This window comes from Loxodonta africana, chromosome 24 (genome assembly GCF_030014295.1).
Source record: "Loxodonta africana isolate mLoxAfr1 chromosome 24, mLoxAfr1.hap2, whole genome shotgun sequence".
Classification (NCBI taxonomy): Eukaryota; Metazoa; Chordata; class Mammalia; order Proboscidea; family Elephantidae; genus Loxodonta; species Loxodonta africana.
This window is the reverse complement of record NC_087365.1, coordinates 32,360,652-32,381,204: the sequence shown is the minus strand read 5'-3', so window position 1 is coordinate 32,381,204 and position 20,553 is coordinate 32,360,652. Positions and strand designations below refer to the sequence as shown.

Here is a 20,553-nt window from a genome sequence, read left to right as displayed (position 1 = left end):
CATGGGTGCTCTCAGCTCCGCCTGGAGAAAAGCGCCTCCACTCCAGGGCAACCCTCGGCCCTCAGAGGGCATGGAGAGGCAGGAGGGGTGGAGCTGTGGGACTGACCCTGAGTCAAGGTGCCCATACTCCTGAATCCAGTCAGACCAGGAATCTCCTGATCCCCCATGAAGCCTTTCATTTCCTGGAGGGGAATGGAGGAAAGCCCTGAATGGGGATAACCCCAGAATGACTGTCCTGTTCCCACAGCCTGCCTGGTCCAGAGCAGGTGCTCACTGAATACCTGTTTAATGTGTGCATAGATGAGTCAGGGGTTCTGCCACTGCCATAGGTGGGCTATGTGATCCTGGGCCAGTTTCTTGTCCTCTCTGTGCCTCACTGTCCCCATTTGTAAAACAGAGAGGTTGGGCCAGGTATTCCCAAGAGTACCTTCCAGTTCCAGGAACCTGACTCTGCCACTCCAGTTGCAGCGCTCCCGCCCCCCCATCTCAATGGAGGAAATGCAGCAGGCCACACAGCAGGGTGCAGATACAGGGCTTTTATTGCTGGGGTGGGGTAGTAACAGGCATAGAGGCTGCTCTCCAACTGTGAGAAGGGCATCTGGGAAGGGTCCTTCTGGCTGGGCTCAGGCTCTCACCCTGGTTGGATGGTGGAAGCACCTTTCCGGAGACAGCTGCTACAAGGGAACTGGGTCGAGTCGCTAGTAGCCGATCTGGAATGAGACCACAGGGTGTTCCACGACATTCATGTCCATGGCTGCCCATATGGGCACCTACCACTTACCAGGTACTTGTTGGGACTCAAGTCCATCTGAGTCCACTGCCCAAGATCTTTTCCACAATACCGTGCATGGTCCAAGGCCTTGGAGAGGGGACTAGAGCCTGTGGTTTGGGGCCTTTCTCTGGCATCCAGCATTGACCCATCCTCGCTCCCCTTACCCTCCTTAAGAACAGTGGCATATGTGAAAAGACTGATCAGAGGCCAAGACAGGAGGCAGTGTCAGGGCTCAGTCTGAGACCAGAATTAAGGCTCAGTATATGATCAGGGTCATGGGTTAGCCTGGGATCATGGGGCTCAGTCAGGGATCAGGGTTGGGGCTTAGTCTGTGACCAAGGTCAGGGCTTAGTAAATAACTGGGGTCAGAGCTCAGTCTGTGACTAGGATCCAGGCTCAGTCTATTCCAGGATCAGGGATTGGTCTGGGTGCATGATTAAGACTCAGGGTTCAGATTGTGACCAAGATCAGGGCTTATTCTACGACCAGGGGCAGGATCAGGGCTCAGTCTGCTGCCAAAGAAGGAAGAGAAGACAAGCCTTGCTTTTGCTCCGCCACAGGCCCCTGCCAAGGAACCTTACCCTCCCTCAGCACTGGGGCACAGGGCCTGGCCCTTACCAGCAGGTGGGCGTTGCAGCAGTCTTCCTTATCAGTCCTCTTCAGATTTGTAAGTGGATTCCATCCTGAAGTTTATCTGAAGGAGCAAAATCAATAGCAGGTCTCACTCTCTGCCACTATAAAATTGAGTAGAGACCAGGGCCTACTGGCCAACACCTTCCAGTGAGTCAATCTGACAGCCGTGGGACCTTAAACATGTCATTTCACTTCTCTAAGCCTCGTTTTGCTCATGTGTGAAATGGGTGCAATGTCGGTACCCACTCCACAGGGCTGTTGCAAAGATCCAATAAGATGGTGTATGTAGAGCACAGAGTGATTGTCCAAGGACTGGACTGTGGCTATTTTCATGGAAGAGCTATCCCTGGGGCCCTGACACCTTCACTTATCCAATTCATATTGCCCAGCAGCCCCAGCAACACCAACCATGCTTCCCAAGTGGCTGGAAGAGAAGCCACAGCTCCTCAGTGGAAGGGGGAAAAAATGGAAGGTGTCTATTAGCAAGATCTACTAGATATTAGGCTATCTGTATGTTTTCTTTTAATCCACACGTTCACCTCACAATGTTAGCAGTCTCATTTTGCCCAGGAGGAAACCAAGGCTCAGAGAGGTGGAGCCACTTGCCCAAGGCCATACAATTACTAAGCAGTCGAGCCAGGATTTGAACATAAAACTTCTTTCTCACATCACTCTGCCTGAGAGCTCCCCAAGGCCCACAGAACTCCTTCAATTTCAGGACCCCTCAAGCCACACTCTCCCAACTTGCTCAGGATGGGTGGGCCATTCTGCTGCTTTCCTACAGGCCCAGACAGGCCTCCCTGTGGGTGGGCACAAATTTGTATGCCGGCCTCTGGGAAGGCTGGCAGAGAGGAAGCGCCCACATTCCCAGCCCCAGGCTGTGACTTACTGATGATGTTCGGAATGACATTTACACCCAGGGTGTTGAGGAAGAATCGGATCAGTAGGCACACCTGATGATGAGACAGAAGACGAGGGATGGGAGAAGGAAGAAAGGCAGATCAGTCTCAGCTGGGAACAAACTGCCTGACACAGAGAAATCATACATCTCTTGGACTCATAGAACCATTGAAACTTAGGGTCTAGACAGGAGAAAACCTAGAAACCTAAAATTCTGAGAACCCTAGGATGCTAGAATCCTAAAAATCCTTCACATTAGAGTTCTAGAACCTTAAGAATCTAGAGTGTTAACATCTGTGATGGTTAAGGTTGTGTGTCAGCTTGGCCGGGCCATGATTCTCATTGGTTTGGCGGTTGTGATGTAGTTTGAGATCTGATATAATGTGGTCATCTCCGTGATGGAATCTGCTGAGAGTAGCCAATCAGTTGAAAGGCAGTTTCCTTGAGGGTGTGGGCTGCATCCAATATAAGTGGACTTTCTGGCAAAGCTCATGGGCTTTTGGTCGCACTGAATCCTGCAGCAACAGCCTGTTCTTCTGACCATGTCTGGTTCTTGGGACTTGAGCTAGCAGCTTACCTGCCGTCTTGCCTGCTGATCTGGGGATTTGTGAGCCAGGACCTTGCCTGACTTGTTGATCTTGGATTCACCAGCCCCTGTGGCTACGTGAATCAGGGGAAGCCTATACAACCGCGTGAGCCATTTTCTTAATATGAACTTCTCTCTGTATTTATATGCTTTATTGGTTTTGCTTCTCTAGAGAACCCAGCCTCAGACAACATCCCGGAACCTTGTGCTCTTAGAAATCTTGAACTTTGTTGTAGTTGTTGTTAGCTCCCACTGAGTCAGTCCCAGCTTGACGAAATGGAGACTGACATGGGAGGCAAACGCTCTACCACCAAACCACTAATGCCTCTCTTGAACCTTAGGACTCTGGAATTTTAAAGAGTTGAATGGGGCTGTAGAGACGATAGAGCAGTATATCTGCATTTCTAACAAGCACCCAAGTGAGACCAACACTGCTGGTCTGAGGACCACACTTTGAGTAGTGAGGCTTCAGCTCAGTGAGTAACAGGCCACCTGGAGGAGGCTTCTCTTACAAACTCAGATTCCTGGGTCCCATTTCCTAAGCTTCAAAGAATCTCTGGGCCTCTCAGCCCAGGAATCCTGGAGATGATGATACATGTGGTTTTTGATGAAGCACAGATTCGGGTGGGGGGGAAACTATTTTAATAAGTCTGTTTAGTCTTTTTATTAATTATGTGAGAAGTGCTACTTGTTTTCTGTTTATGGTAGGGATATAAAGTTTCCTTTAAAAAATAAATTTATTTAAATTTGAGTCAAATTGTGTTCGTTGAAGGAAAATACTAGATTACAGGGCATATTGGTGATGCATGGAGATGGCAAGTGGCTTGAGTTTGGGACTAAGTGGTTTGATCTAACGTCAGGTCCCTGCCCTCCCCGCATTAAGTAATGGGGGGAGGCTCCAGCTGACTACCCAAAAAGAGGTTTGTACCTCTGAAGAAGAGGTAGCCACAGCTGCTCCCCGCCTAGCTCTGGATCCCCAGGAGTGGGAGACTCACCTCCTTCTGCACCGTGAAGGATACTGTTTTTCTTAGGAAGCTGCTCAAGGTGTTCGCAATCCTGTTGATGAGCGCACTGTGTCTGGAAAAGAGAGGGAACTGATAAAGCCTCATCAGTGGCCAGGGTAGCGGGGAGCTAAGCAGTTGGTGGAGGAGGAGAGGAGAGCACCTGAAGTCAGGTAAACACCAGGGACACATTTCTAACCACAGACAGAGCCTCTATCCAGGTGGGTTGTCACTTAGATGCTCACATCCTAAGCCATTCACCCAATGCCTCCTGAGAGTCTCATCACAACCTTGAGACCTCATGCATTCATTCATTCTACACATGTTTGCAGAGCACCAACTATGTGCAAGCACCAAGCTTGGCCCTGGGATATCAGGATGAACACAGTACAAACAGACCCTAAACTGGTGCCTAAACATTTAAAAAAAAAAAAAAAAAAAAGTCTTGCCAAGGCTGGCTTCTTCCCACCTTCAACTCTCAGCAATAATTGTCACTCCTCAGGGCCACCCTCCCTGACTGCTTATCTGATGGAGGGCTTTGTTCTCAGAGTGCCCTGCTAAGGTTAATTCTCTGCCCAGCATTTGTCACAATCTGATGTTTTCCTTGAGGGTTCTTCATTGATTGATTGAATGCTTGTTTGTCTGTCTGCTTTTCCCTCCGAATAATAAGTTCAATGAACACAATGACCTCGTCTTTCATCATCAGACTAGTGCCTGGCACTAGTAGGTGCTGAATACATTAATGGCTAAAAGAATGAAGCAACCATACAATTAAATATAGAATAACAAGTTGTGACGGTACTCTGAAGGGAAAAAATAGGTTTTTCCGAGAGAGAATAGGACAAACTTTATTTTAGACCCTGAAGGATGAGATGATGTATTGAGGTAAAGTGTGGGGAAAGGTGTTCTAGGTGGCCAGCCAGCCAGTGCAAAGGCCCTGGGGTGGGAAACAACTTGTCTGAGGCACAGAATTAAGGCCAGTGTGTCTGGGACACAGTGAGTGATGAAGAGAGTATACTGATATGAGGGTGGGGCCAGGCCAAGCAGAACCTCAACAGCCATGGTAAGGGCTTGGGAGTCAATCATACAGGAAAAGAAAAGAGAGTATTTGGAGGAGCATGTGTGGACACTGAGACCCAGAGCAGGGGAATGAATTCTATGGGGCTGCTTAACAAGGCAGTGTCCAGCAGAATTCAGGCCTCTGAATTTGTATCCCAGCCTTTTCAACTAACATTGGGCTATGGAGCCTTTCTTTGTTTTGGGGGAGTCTCTAAGGTTTTCTAAGGGGTCAGAGGAGTCCTGATGGCACAGTAGTTAAAGCATTTTGCTGCTAACCAAAAAGTCAGAGGTTTGAACCCACCAGCCACTCGGTGGGAGAAAGATGTGGCAGTCTGCTTCCATAAAGATTTACAGGGATTGGACTGGACTATAAGATAGAAAATGATACCGGTGAGAAGTGAGCTCCGTGGATCACGTAGACGCGAGACTGTGTGTGCAGTTCCTGTCTGGAGGGGAGATGAGAAGGCAGAGGGGGACAGAAGCTGGCTGAATGGACACGGCAATACAGGGTGGAGAGAAGGAGCATGCTGTCTCATTAGGGGGAGAGCAACTAGGAGTATATAGCAAGATGTATATAAATTTTTGTATGAGAGACTGACTTGATTTGTAAACTTTCACTTAAAGCACAACAAAAATTAAAAAAAAAAAAAAAGATTTACAGCCTTGGAAACCCTATGGGGCAGTTCTACTCTGTCCTACAGGGTCGTTCTGAGTTGGAATCAACTTGATGGTAACGGATGGGTTTGGGCTCTAGGGGTCATATGTCATAGTGGGAGAAGGGTGGAACGACTTTCACTCATGGCCAGCAGGGCTTAGAGCTAAGGACCCACCTTGGTTGGCCAAGGCCAACCAGGTTTGCCATCCGCAGCTCCAGTCCCCAATTCCCAGGCCATTTCTCCCAGGTGCTGTCCCTTACCTCCCAGCCACTGACCAGGTTCCCCCTTTCTCCCACCCTCTTTCCTGGGCCAAACCTGCTCTTTCAAACACACAGTTTAAGATGCAGATTTTATGGATTAACAGGGATCAATGACTTAAATGGAAGGATTAAGTTTTCAAGGTCTCATTTCGGAAATTTTCTAGTAGGTGGAGGATGATTTAGGGACAATCTGAAATTAGAGCCCATGGTAGGTATTTACTCCTTCCCTTCCCGCAACTTGAGGCAAGACAATGAATAATAATAATTATTGTTATTGAGGGACATTACACAATGAATGCTAAAGGGGTTCATTCTCCAAGAAGACATAACAATCCTAAAAGCATATGTACCTAACAACAGAGCTTCAAAATGCATGAAGCAAAAAACAATAGCACTGAAAGGTGAGAACGACCAATTCACCATTATAGTTGGAGATGTCAACACACCTTTCTCAGTAACTGAGAGAACAAATGAATAGAAATCAGCACAGATATTATCATTACTGAGAGTTTAGTATGTGCCAAGTCCATTCTAAATACCTAACTAGGATTTTCTCTTTTGATTATTTCAGTAGCCTGGTGGTGTAGTGGTTAAGTGCTATGGCTGCTTACCAAAGGGCTAGCAGTTCAAATACACTAGGCGCTCCTTGGAAACTCTATGGGGCAGTTCTACTCTGTCCTATCGGGTTGTTATGAGTCGGAAGCGACTCGATGGCAACGAGTTTTTGGGTTTTTTTTTTAAGGGTAGGTAAAAAAATAAATAAATAATTTTTTTTTAATTGTTACCATGTTTTTTTTTTTTTATTGTTACCATCCCCAGCTTACAGATGTGAAAATTGAGGCTCAGAGAGGTTAGGTTGGTTACAAAGTTACAAGTTAGTGGCTGAGCTGGAATTCGAACCTACGTTTGACTCCAGAGCTTGAATTCTTTTTCACCACACTGTGCCACCTCCTAGGTATAGAAATAGGGCTGAAATTATGGGTCCTCAACTCCTCAGAGAACCTAGCTCTGCTGAGTTGGTTTTGGGGGGTCTTTGGGTAATGGGCCTTACCTGTTCAGCAAGTTGACCTGGACGCTGTCTGGGTCGCTGGTGCATTCTCCCAGGATCACCATGGGGAGGCCAGTCTGCGTATCAATGTCAATACTGACCCCTGTCAAGATATCCAAGGCAGCATTCAGGTTGACGATATTTCCAATGAGTGGCCTGCAGGAAATGAGATTCACTGTGAACAGAGATTGAGAAGACCCTTCACATTGCTCACCTGTGTTCCTCCACCTGTGTGGACATTACCCATGATGTAATGGGTAATGTCAGTATTGTCCAGGTAATATCAATGTTGTCCCTATTCTTTACATGATTTAACATTTTTATACTAGGGGATTCTTGGCCACATGGGTTTAGTTCATATGAAATTGCTATGCAGCATGACACTACTAATTAAAATAATAATAGTAATAATGAACATTTATGCCAAGGTTTCGGTTAGCAGCTGAGCGCTTAACCACTACACCACCAGGGTTCCTATATTATGTGCTAGGCACATTTAAACTGTATTTTATATGGATTATTCCATTTAATCATCGAGGAAGTACTAGTATATCTCTGTTTTATGAATGAAGAAACCTTGGTACAGAAAGATTAAAAAACTATCCCAAGATCTCACAGCTAATGGCCAATGGACTCATTCGTGGATTTAATTTAAAAAAAAAAATTTGTCTTAGTGTGCTCATTTTCCTGTCTGTCTCTTTTAAAGTAATTAAAAATCCTTTAAAATTATATTTTGCATACAAGCCCTTAATTATACACTGCCCACTACCACATATATTTATCCATACTCACCGTGGTTTAAAATGAACTTTGAGGCAAAATAATACTGGAGGAATTTTTGCCCGAGAGGTATCAATTTTTATGTCTGGACAGTAGGATTATGAGTGATTATTTTCTTCACAGTTTTGCAAATTTTATAATTAGATACATGTTATGATTTTAAAAGTATTATAGTCAGTTGAGCATTCTTTTTAAAAAGACGTGGCTATGGCCAAAGCTCATTAGAACATTCTAGAGGTGGGGCTTTTAGATTGGAAAGTCCACTTTTGTACAGATTGGGAAACTGAGGCCAAGGCCATATCACAGAGTGGGAAGGTGCCTGATTCCTAGGTTGGGAACCCATTGACCAGGCCGTATGCACCACCTCCCTCAAATCCTGGATTCTGAGACATACTCACAGGGCCAGGTTGACATTAGCAGTGGTGGGGAACCTCAGGTTAAGGCCTTGGCCATCGGGAGTCAGTTCAGCTTTGAGATCCAGGATACGGGACTTGCCAATTTTCAACCTGCACAAAACTCACAATTTACACTAGTCGTTCCTCACGGCAGCCGTATGCTGAGTCCTTCTCTATGCAGGCATTGTGCTGAGCCTTTGAGCTTTGCCAGACTTGCTTCCCTTGGTCTTCATGATAGCTCTGCTCACAGGTTTCATACTCTCCATTTCAGAGCACGGCTTACTGGGGCCCAGAAAGATGAGACTGTCCCTGAGACCCTTAGAGGCTCTGGATCCCAGATCCAGGTTGTGACCCAGAACTGCCTGGCTCCAAAACTCCGTGGGTGTAGCTACTACATGGGGCTACTTGGTGTGACTTTTGGGTTTTTTTTCCCCACAAAGGAATTCGGACTTTTATTCCAAGCTGTCTTTGGAGAAGGGAAAGTTTTATTCCCTGGAAAAGGGGCCTCAGAAACCAGCAAACAGGTGGAGGTGAGGTTGAGGGGAACCTTCACCCTGACCCTTAAATGACAGGTTGTGGAAGCCCAAACCCACAAGATGCCTCAATTAGCCCTGCAGCCCTGCCTTCAATTCACTCAAGCTCTAATGGACCTGGCCTCAGACTACCTGGGCTCTATGTGGGAGGAGCAAGGTTTGTTCACCTCTCTATCTTTGATCCCAAACCTACCTCCCCAAAGATACATATTCCCTTTTCTTGGTGACCTCCACCGCGAAGTACCAACTTACCCCAAAGACTTTATATCTGAAATCAAACCAGAAAGGCCCTTGTCCAACAATTTCCCGGTTTCCTGATATTTCTCCTGGATTGCTTGCCAAGCCTTAGAATCCTGGAGCCCTTCAATTTTGAGCTTCAGCTTCTGAAGGTCATCTGGCAAAAACAACGGCCATTTAGTAACATTCACCACTTATGAAGATGCTAGTCTGTGCCAGGCACTAGATAAGACTATTTGCCTGTTATTTTATTCAGTCTTCATTACACCCCAGTGGGGTAGGTATTACTGTTATCCACATTTTTCAGATGAGGAAATAAAGGATTAAAAGGTTAAGATATGTGTCCAAAGTCATAAAGCTAGGGAGCTCCTGATCCTTCCATGTTCCCTCCTTGGTCTTCATGATAGCTTCGTGATAATTTATCAACGAACCAATCAATTGATCAGGCAACTGATATTGATTGTACACCAGCTTCTAGGAGCAACTATGGGGCCTATTGGCTCAAATGGGGTTTACACACATGTTTAAAAAACTAGATCAAATAAAATGAGAGAATAAACTAAGAAGTAGGACAATTTAGAATCAAGAAAAAAAAAATGGCTCCAACCCATAAAAATGGCAGAGAGGAGTCTCAGGATTATAGCTTAGCAGTAGGCCTGGAGAACTATTTATACGGAATAGGATAGAGTGTTCCTCATGCGAGGGCTCTAGAGAAAAAGGAGATGTGATAATAAACGACATTACAAGGGTAGGACAGTGCATATGAAAAGAATTAGGAGTATGTGTATAGAAAATAATTTAAGTGAGAAACCACAAGGCAATTACTAACTCAAGAGAAAACAAAAGACTGTACAGGAAAAGAAATATAATCACAGTACTACGACTTGGCTCTGCGATGAACAATATCTGCCTGGTTAGAGTGATGCAAACAAGGAATGCCAATTTAAATAAAACTGGTGCTATACTAGATCTGGTCATATAACTCACTAAGTGGCCTCAAGCCAGACACTTCAGTCTCTGGCCTTCATGTTCCCCAGCTGCGTCTCTGGCCCTCACTTTCCCCAGCTGCAAAATTAGAATGTGAGTCCTTTCTGCATCTTTGAAGGTTGCCTAAGCCTGACAAGGTTTGAAAGGCGGCCATTTGCAGGAGCTACCTCCTCTTATGAAGAATGTTTGTCAAAGTGCTGTTAATGTTTCCAGGAAATAAAAAAGAAAGCCAGATTCTTAAAGAGTCAGCATAAAAATGGGTGTAATTAAATACAAAGCTGGCTAGTAGCGGTAGGTTTAATTTGCAATGAATTAACAAAAATCAATAACAGAAAATTAAACAATCCAACAGAAGACTATGCTAAGAATATGAACAGAATATTTAAGCTAAAATTTGCAAATGGCTAGGAAACATGAAAAAATGATTCATAATTAGAGAAATGCAAGTTCAAATGAATTAAATCATATATCTAGCAGACCCTGGCAAGGTGGCGGGGGAAAAGGCACTCTCCCAGACTGTTGGAAGGTGTGTAACATAGGGAATAATTTGTCAACCTCTACCATAACTTAAAATGTGTACACCTTCTGAGGAAACCCTGGTGGTGTAGTGGTTAAGTGCTACAGCTGCTAACCAAAGAGTCGGCAGTTCAAATCCTCCAGGTGCTCCTTGGAAACTCTATGGGGCAGTTCTACTCTGTCCTATGAGTCGACAGCACTGGGTTTGGTTTTTTTGGTTACACCTTTTTGAACTTTCAGGACTTTGTGCATACATTGGCAAAAATGTACCAAGATACAATATGTAAAAAGATATTCATTGCAGCATTGCTTGTTTTTAGAAAAATAATAAGTGAATGAGCCAGGGACTGAATAGCCACCTCTCAGTAAACCACCTATAAAGGGCAGCCCCTGGTGGCAGCGTTTGGTAGTGCAGGCATAGTGTTTAGGAGGCAATTTCCTGGGTGCTAGTGTTTTTTTAATGTTTTAGTGATTTAAAAAAAAATTTTTTTTTTTTTTTAGTGATTTAGTGATTATCACTCTTGTTGACTCACCTTGAACTGAATTGTCAGCAGTCTTAAGTGTGTTGTCAACAGTCTCAAGTGTGTTGTCAACAGTCTCAAGTCCTTTGTCAAGAATAGGTTTCAAATTGTCCAAAACATTCGGGTCATTGCCAAAATTCCCAAGAAGGGACGCTGAGGTCCCAGTGAGCAGACCGCACAAGAGAGCAAGTTTCCAAAGCTGAAACATCTTTTATCCTGACACCTGGACAGTCATAGGAAGAAGAGGAGAGAGAATTACCCAGAGGGAAAAGGAATATTCAACGAGCAACAACCACTCTTGCACTTAAAGTCCCTTTGAGGTAGAAGTGGTTATCTCCTATCTTACAGATGGGCATTCAAGGTCAGAAAGCTAGAGCAACTTGTCCAGAGACACACAGCCAGTGAGTGGAAGAGCAAGGAGCTGAAAAGTCAGACCTGACTCCAAGTCTGTGCTCTTTACACAAAGGTCCTTTGCACATGCTGTTTTCTCTGCCTAAACCATCTTTCCTCTTCCTCACTTTTTTGCCTAAGTCAAATTACCTAAATTAACTCAATTCCTCTGATTCTCCAGGCCTAAGCAAGACATTATGCCCTCCGTGAAGCCTATCCTAGGTCCCTCCCCAGAGTCTACATTTAGGGGACTCTGTCCCACCACCTTGGCTTCCTTCATTCTCTGATCAGAGTCCTGGGTTCCAAAAGCCTGACGACTTGTTTGCCTCTCCCACCAGGCTATGAACCCCTCGGAGGAGGGACTGTGACTTATTTTACTGTCAAATCCCCAGCTCCCAGTAGAATGCCTGCACTAAGCAGGTGTTCAATTAATATTTGTTGGATAAAAGAATGAACCAATCAATGCACACCACATCATGCCCTTGCATTGCTCAACAGTTTGACAATTCTCTTACTATAATCTATATATCTCTTAATTTGCTATATTCAAAATATTAGGTGATCCAAGTGGACCTATCTTTTTGCCTCTTTCCCCCAAAGCAAGGGGTGTGGGTGGGGGGTAAGCCCACCACTCACAGATTTGGAGGAGGATGCTCACAAAATCCTTGCTCTCCTGCGTGGTCTCCTAGGATTCTGCTGGGTGGCAGTGGCTCTTATATGGTGGCAATACGATGTGAGGCTGCTCACGGAAGCAAGGCCTAGTTCCGGGGCCATCCAAGGAAACTCCAAAGAAAATAACTCCTGTTCAGGAGACTTCCAACCCAAAGGTCACCCAGGATGCTTGAATTGAAATGGTTGAGTAGGGGGAGGATTTTCTGCCAAGACTAAGACAAGGACTTCAAGGGGCCTCTAGCTGCCAAGGGGTGGCCATTGTGAATGGGGGGCTGGGAGAGAGACTGAGAATAGACAAACTGGAGAATCCAGGTGGGAAGGCCCACAGAGATCATCCAGTCTAACTGTCATTTGGAAATTGCGGCTCAGAGAGAAGAAGCAACCAGCCCAAGGTAAGACAAGGTCAAAGATGGGACTAGAACGGCGGCCCGGTGAGAGTCAGGCTCGGCTGCCTGAGGGGTCATTCTGCCCAACCCTCTCTGGCATCTGAGTGGCTTCTACAACATCTTTCATGGGACTGAGCCTGCCTTGGTTCAAATGTTTGGGGTGATGGAGAGCTCACTGCCTGTTCTGTCTAGTTGGTAAAAAGTTCCTTCTAAGAGTGAACAAAGTCTGCCGCCATGCCACCAATGTGTATGGGCAGCAGTGAGGCCCAGAGGAGTTAAGTGCCTTGCCTGAGTCTGCACAGCCAGTGTCAGAAGACACAATACCAACAGCCTCCTTGTCCTTGGTCTCCCTCTGCCACACTTGCCACCATCCAGGCCACTGTCAAGCAGCGGGTTAAATCCAACATCCTTACCTGTGTCATCTGCCCCTGCTGCCTCTCCAAACTCATCCCCATCCCTCTCCCCCTTGATCTCATTGATCTTCTGTTCTAGAAAGATGGCAACCTCCTTTCTACCTTGGGCCTCTGCGTAGGCCATTCTCTCTGCCCAGAACCCTTCTGCCCAGCTGCCTCTATGTCACCTCCTGGAACGCCCTCCCTGACTGCCCACCTGAAATAGCATCTCCCCATTACCCTCAGTCTCAGCTCTTCCCTCCCTTCTTTCACAGTGTGATCACAATCGGAATTGATTGTACTTACGGTTTTCTGCTCTTAGCGAGTGATTCCCGCCCTGTGCTCCAGAGCTCTCCTCCATGCAGGTCTCCAAGACCCTGACCTGCCCCTAGCGTGCTCAGGGTCTCTCTGGGGCATCCCATAAGGCCAGCCACTGCCTGGGAAGGTGGTGAGATCCCCAGGACCAGAGATGTTCAGAAATGGGACTAAATAACTCCTACAATCCTGGTGATTGGATATGATGGTGAGCCGTGATTCTAAATTCCCACAGCTCTATTGTTCAAAGAAGGTCCTGGGTAGCACAAATTGTTTGCGCTCAGCTACTAACCTAAAGGTTGGTGGTTTGAACCCACTCAGTGGTCCTGTGGAAGAAGGGCCTGGCAACCTGCTTTCATAAAGATTATGGCCAAGAAAACCTTATGGTGCAGTTCTACTCTGTAACACATGGGGTCTCCATGAGTCAGAATTGACTTAACAGCAACAGATTTGGTTATTGTACGAAGACCGTTGTGCACATTTTTATGATTCTTCCCCTCAAGTTTTGTCTCCACTTAATTCCAGCCACCCCCACATAGAGATATTTTTCCCTCGGCCTTCCTGTCTCTTTCCTTTTCTCCCCCTCTGCACCCCCCAATACTTGAACTTCACCCTGGCACGGGCCCTTAGAGCCACGGTGACTGGTGCTGGAGGCTGGTTTTCAGCACAATCACACCCAAGGCAAAGCCACCCTTCTCCTGTGGCATCGGTCGCCTCTCACAGCTAAGCTCTGGTGTGACATTGAGCTAAAAGCTCTCAGTCCCCTGGGAGGGAGGCTGTAAAGCAGGTAGAGGCCCCATTCTCTCACATGTAGCTCAAAGGTTCTAGATTCTAAGGAGCCATTATTTAGGGTCACCCACTCCTCTGTTTTTTTTTTTTTTTTTTACTCCTCTGTAGCCTCACTGGCCCCAGGCCACATGAGGACAGGACTTTGCCATTCCTCTTCAAGATCCCTCCCCCTAAAGCACTGGGGGAACCTCCGAGTCTTAAATTTTCCAAAGTGGAGAGAAACCACGACCCCCTTCTTTGTGAAGTCCTCTAGGCTCTATTCCTGATGGTGTGTGTGTAGCTCTACAACAAGTACACATATTCTTACACATGTGTGCACCCACACGCATGCATGCGCACACACACACACACAAGAACAAGACAGCACAAACTAGATCCATATGAAGAAAACAAACACACTTCTCTGCCTGCAAAGAGAACTTTTTACCAAATTATGGGCACCATGTTAGCTTCCCCCCGTTCTGAATGAAAGAGCTCTTTCCCCTTACAGGAGGATATGGGTCTGCCTGGGTCTGATTTCTTTCCTTAGAGACTTTAGACATTAATACAATTTATCTGTCAAAATGCACCAGAAATTGGTGCCAATACTAAAGAAATGAGAAGACACGTCATTAGAGTTCCTGGATCTAGATGTTCCTGAAGCTATATACCCCTTTTCAATTCAAATAAAATTCCATCCTTGCCTCGTTTTTTTGTTATTGTGCGAGTCAGTGTGAGCTGGATTCCTGTCACTGAAACCCTCAGCAGCCCTGACTCATACGTTGATGGATTCAACATCGGCCCTCTCCTCTCTGACGGTTGCTCACGAGTCACGTGACCACGCTTGAACCATCATAGACACCAAGCTCAGAGGGGAGCATAGAGCTCATCCATTCAGCCTCCTCACTGGGGAGCCTGAGGAACCTATGGCCCAGAGAGGAAAAGGGACTCACTCAGGGCCACACTGTGACCTTGAACCCCACTTACTTTCTTCTTTTTGTTGCATATCTTTTAGTTTTGTTGGAATTTTCTGCTTGAGGCAAATCCCACTGCCATTGAATAGATCCTGACTCGTGGTGACCCTGTAGGACAGAGTAGAACGGCTCCATAGGCTTTCCAAGGCTGTAAATCTTTATGGAAGTAGACTGCCACATCTTTCTCTTGCAGAATGGCTGGTGGGTTAGCCTTTTTAAAAGTAAAATGATGAAACAAAATTACCTAGGAAGCTTGTTTAAAATACAGATTCTTGAGTCACATCCCTAGATTATTTTGGTCAGGGAGTCTGAGGTGGAGCCCAAGAGTGGTCTGGTCTAGACTACTGGGAGTAGTCTGCTAGGACTGGGAACCACTGGGCTAGAGAGCTCAAAGGAGCCCTCCACCTCCAGCCTGTGAGCTGGGACCCCGTCACCTAGCTTCCAGTGCCCCAACTCAGCCTACACATCACACTCCTAACACTACAGCTCATGTGCACTGCACTTTACAGTGTAGTCTGACCACCGTGTAGAAACACAGGCCCAGAAGAGCAGGCTGTTGGTGATAACAGCTGCCGTTTATTTGGTGCCTGCTGTATACCAGGGCTTTTCCTGCATCATCTTGTTTCATTCCCTTGCAGAGGGTGTACTTTTCTCATTTTCCAGATAAGGAAACCGAGGCCCAGAAGGGGAGAATGACTTGCTCAAGGCCACACAGATAAGAAGGGGCAGAGCTGGAAGCTGGACTCAGGTCTCTGCTGACACCAGATACTGATAGCGGCTGATCCAGTTTTCTGTCTCCCCAGGTCAACGGTGTGTCCATTCTTCTCCTGCTCCAGTGCCCAGGACCCAACACCCACTGGGGGAAGGAACATCCTGGTTGCTGCTGTGTGCGTGGCGCTGGGCTTGGCACTTTAGAGACATGCCTATCTTAGTCCTCCCAGCAACTCTGGGAGGCTGGCTTTGAGAGTCTCATTTTCCAGTTGAGGAAACTAAGGTTCAGAGAGGTGAAGTGGCTTGTGCTCACCTCACAAGAACAAAGAATGGGCATTTGGGCCCCCGGGGAGTTCTTTCCACCCCTGTCATGCTGAGGCTGGTGTGATAAGGGCTTGAATATCCTGTTTATCCCTCTGTCTCTGCTGTTTGAGTTGGTTGTAACCCCTGGTGCGTTGGGCCTGTGTCAACCCAGAACAGGGCACGGAAGTTCAGATGGGTGCCCACTTGGCATCGGGCTATGGAGGACTGGCCTACTGTCTCTACCCGCTCTGCTTGCCCACCTGCAGCTCAGCAAGGACCTGGTGGGGCCACAGCAGCACCTTGTAATAGTAGATGATCAGTGACTGTTTATTGAGTCGTTACATCACTATTATGATTATTAGAGACCTTGCTCTTCAATGACTTCCCCTCCAGGGGCAGTGACGTTGCTCTGTGTTCCCAAGTACTTTGTATATGTATACGTCTCTCCAAAGACATATGGCATATTCAGTATGCTGTGATTCACCTTTTCTGCCCCTCCCTGGCTCCTCCTTGTTCCCAGCGGCCCCTAAGTCTGTATAGTGGCTGGGAACCGGGGCTTAGCTGGCAGAGTGGGCTTCTCACCCTGGCTACGTGGCTTTGGGTGATGTCTTCCCTCTCTGAGCCTGTTACTTCTCCACTAAGGGGACTAATGCCAGGCACGGTGTTCCTGAGGTGCCAAAAGAGATGATGCCAGTCTCCGGCTGGCACAAAGTCGGGTTGTGTCAGTGCTGCCCCTGCCCACATAAACCCTCTCCAAACCTTCCTGGGTGTGGGCATGGGAGGGGGAGCAATGCCCAGCGTCCTTGGCAGTGGGCAAGTGGTTGGTACCCTCAGAGGTGATCTGAGGCCCAGGTGGCTGGCCTGAGTCACCCCAGAAAGAAGCAGTGACAGCTTCCCCTGTGTGGGCTTCTCCCCTTTCCCCTCCCCCACCCCAGGGTAAACACAGTTTCCTTACATGGAAGGTATTTGCCTTCCAGGGACAAAGGCCCCAGCCATGAGGGTCGTGGGATGACATTCTCATTGAAAAGCTCCAGTGAGGCATTAAGGATTAGTTGTCCCTGGCCTAGGACTTCCTATCCCCAGCGTGGCTGCTAATCCCCAGCCGTGGCAACTTCCTGGTCCCATTGACCCAACCCTTAAGCTTCCAGCTGGTGTCTTTTCCCAACATGTCTCAGCTCCCTGCCTGGAAAGAGCATTAAAGGTCATTCAGCCCACTGAGACCCAGAGAGGGCAAGAAGTGGGGCCAAGGTCACACAGCGAGCCAGGACAGGGCTCCTGACTTCTGAGGCTCTGCTCTGCAGGTTTCCCTTCCCCCTGCAGACAGAAGCAGCCCTGCCCCTTCCCCACATAATTAATAAACTTAAGAGAAATGCACCCACATCCTATCCACCAAATATAATTTCCTTTTTTTGTTGTTGTTGTTATAAAAAAGCTGACAGGATATTCATCATTTTGCTTTTGAAATCAGTCAGCTATGAATAACCCATTCAATTTACAAAAGATTTCTCCTCTGTACTGCCTACTCAGGAAATCTTGGCTGATAAGAAAGATCAAAGTAATAAAATGTTTTCAAACACACCATCATTTTTTTTAACTAACTTTTATTAAGCTTCAAGTGAACATTTACAAATCCAATCAGTCTGTCACATGTAAGTTTACATACATCTTACTCCCTTCTCCCACTTGCTCTCCCCCTATTGAGTCAGCCCTTTCAGTCTCTCGTTTCGTGCCAATTTTGCCAGCTTCCCTCTCTCTCTATCTTCCCATCCCCCCTCCAGTCAAGAGTTGCCAACACACTCTCAAGTGTCCACCTGATTTAATTAGCTCACTCTTCATCAGCATCTCTCTCCCCCCCGCTGACCAGTCCCTTTCATGTCTGATGAGTTGTCTTTGGGGATGGTTCCTGTCCTGTGCCAACAGAAGGTCTGGGGAGCATCGCCGCCAGGATTCCTCTAGTCGCAGGCAGACCATTAAGTATGGTCTTTTTATGAGAATTTGGGGTCTGCATCCCACTGATCTCCTGTTCCCTCAGGAGTTCTCTGTTGTGCTCCCTGACAGGGCAGTCATCGATTGTGGCCGGGCACCAACTAGTTCTTCTGGTCTCAGGATGATGTAGGTCTCTGGTTCATGTGGCCCTTTCTGTCTCTTGGGTTCTTAGTTGTCGTGTAACCTTGGTGTTCTTCATTTTCCTTTGCTCCAGGTGGGTTGAGACCAATTGATGCATCTTAGATGGCCGCTTGTTAGCATTTAAGACCCCAGATGCCACATTTCAAAGTGGGATGCAGAATGTTTTCATAATAGAATTACTTTGCCAGTTGACTTAGAAGTCCCCTCAAACCATGTTCCCCAGACCCCTGCCCCTGCTCCGCTGACCTTTGAAGCATTCATTTTATCCCGGAAACCTCTTTGCTTTTAGTCCAGTCCAATTGGGCTGACCTTCCTTGTATTGAGTGTTGTCTTTCCCTTCACCCAAAGCAGTTCTTATCTACTGATTGATCAATAAAAAACCCTCTCCCTCCCTCCCTCCCTCCCCCCTTCGTAACCACAAAAGTATGTGTTCTTCTCAGTTTTTACTATTTCTCAAGATCTTATAATAGTGGTCTTATACAATATTTGTCCTTTTGCCTCTGACTCATTTCGCTCAGCATAATGCCTTCCAGGTTCCTCCATGTTATGAAATGTTTCAGAGATTCGTCACTGTTCTTTATCGATGCGTAGTATTCCATTGTGTGAATATACCACAATTTATTTACCCATTCATCCGTTGACGGACACCTTGGTTGCTTCCAGCTTTTTGCTATTGTAAACAGAGCTGCAATAAACATGGGTATGCATATATCTGTTTGTGTGAAGGCTCTTGTATCTCTAGGGTATATTCCGAGGAGTGGGATTTCTGGGTTGTATGGTAGTTCTATTTCTGTTTAAGATAACGCCAGATGGACTTCCAAAGTGGTTGTACCATTTTACATTCCCACCAGCAGTGTATGAGAGTTCCAATCTCTCCGCAGCCTCTCCAACATTTATTATTTTGTGTTTTTTGGATTAATGCCAGCCTAGTTGGTGTGAGATGGAATCTCATCGTAGTTTTAATTTGCATTTCTCTAATGGCTAATGATCGGGAGCATTTTCTCATGTATCTGTTAGCTGCCTGAATATCTTCTTTAGTGAAATGTGTGTTCATACCCTTTGCCCACTTCTTGATTGGGTTGTTTGTCTTTTTGTGGTTGAGTTTTGACAGAATGATGTAGATTTTAGAGATCAGGCGCTGGTCTGAGATGTCATAGCTGAAAATTCTTTCCCAGTCTGTAGGTGGTCTTTTTACTCTTTTGGTGAAGTCTTTAGATGAGCATAGGTGTTTGATTTTTAGGAGCTCCCAGTTATCTGGTTTCTCTTCATCATTTTTGGTAATGTTTTGTATTCTGTTTATGCCCTGTATTAGGGCTCCTAAGGTTGTCCCTATTTTTTCTTCCATGATCTTTATCGTTTTAGTCCTTATGTTTAGGTCTTTGATCCACTTGGAGTTAGTTTTTGTGCATGGTGACACACTATCATTTTTATGACTGCTAAATGTAACAACTAATAAAGTTGTCATAATGTTACAGTCTGAAGACTTTTAATTAAACCTCTGGCAATTTTGACATTGCCGTTTTCAGATTTTTCAGCTCTCAGCCGTTTTCATGAAGTCTGGGATTTGCGTCTGTAACACCTATGTTCCCCCAAGCCCTGGCCCTAGAAAATGAGAAGCCACTTCCCATGGACTGGCTGATGGGCAGGGGGTCTCGTCCCAGGCTGGGGTCTTCTCCCTCCTGACCCATGGACAGTTCCCTGAGCACTTTGCCCCAATCTCCCAGGGACGTTCAACACACAGGTTGGAAGGAGTTTACAATGTGTCTGGCTCCTCCACTTCCCTCAAAATCTAGGTGCTTTGTCTTTTTCACCATTGAACTCCCAGAGCTGGAGTAGGATCTAGCCTGGAGTAAGAGCCAAAGAGTGTTTATGGAAGGAAGGGAGCGTTAAAGAAAAGAGAGGGAAAGAGGGAAGGAGGAATGAGGGAAGAAGAGGAAGATGGGAAGAAGGGAGGGAGGAAGAGAAGAAAGAGAGGGAAGAAAGAGAAGAAAGAGAGGGAAGAAAGAGAAGAAAGAGAGGGAAGAAAGAGAAGAAGGAGGGAGAGGCAGGGAGGGAATGAAAAAAGAGGGAAGGAGAAGGGGAAGGAAGAAAGGAAGGAAAGGAGGTTAACTGTTTTCCACCAGACCAGGAGATCCTTGAGGGCAGGGACCACACCTCTTCTGAGCCCCAGTGCTGAGCACAGCGCTTGACTCAGCTAATTAGCAGTGATTGACTGAAAGGGCACATGAATGAGGTCATCAACCCTTCCATATGAGTGAGTACTCTGAGTACCTTCCTGGTCTTAGCTGAGTTCCCAGAATTGTCCTCTTTGTCTGTTTTTGCCGTGCGTCATCTTCCAAATCCTTCCTGCTGAAGTGACCCTGGCCCCTCATCCATCTATCTAGTCATTCATTCACTCATTTAACAAACGTGAATTGTTTTGTCCTGGGATCACTCCCCCATTTGATAACCATTTATTGGGCACCTCGTGAGTACCAAGTCCTAGAGTCAAAGATGAATGGATTTTGGTCCTTTTCCCAGAGATGGGCTACCCTCCAGGACAGTAGATGGGCTACTATGATCAGCTCATGACTTATGTGAAATCATGGTCTCATTCATTTGCTCCTCCAGACAACCCAGATGAGGAAACTG

General features: G+C 46.4%; 1 protein-coding gene across 1 annotated transcript; it reads right to left on the bottom strand.

Moving 5' to 3' along the window:
* Nucleotides 1-530: 530 nt before the first annotated feature.
* BPIFA2 (BPI fold containing family A member 2) lies at nucleotides 531-12,869 on the bottom strand. The gene is made up of 8 exons (XM_064276423.1): nucleotides 12,746-12,869; nucleotides 8,876-9,017; nucleotides 8,094-8,201; nucleotides 6,919-7,071; nucleotides 3,887-3,968; nucleotides 2,295-2,358; nucleotides 1,391-1,466; nucleotides 531-710 (listed from the first exon to the last, which is right to left on the bottom strand). The coding sequence occupies exons 1-7, from the start codon at nucleotides 12,867-12,869 to the stop codon at nucleotides 1,432-1,434; spliced, it is 708 nt and encodes a 235-aa protein (XP_064132493.1). The 3' UTR covers nucleotides 531-710; nucleotides 1,391-1,431.
* Between the last annotated feature and the right edge of the window lie 7,684 nt (nucleotides 12,870-20,553).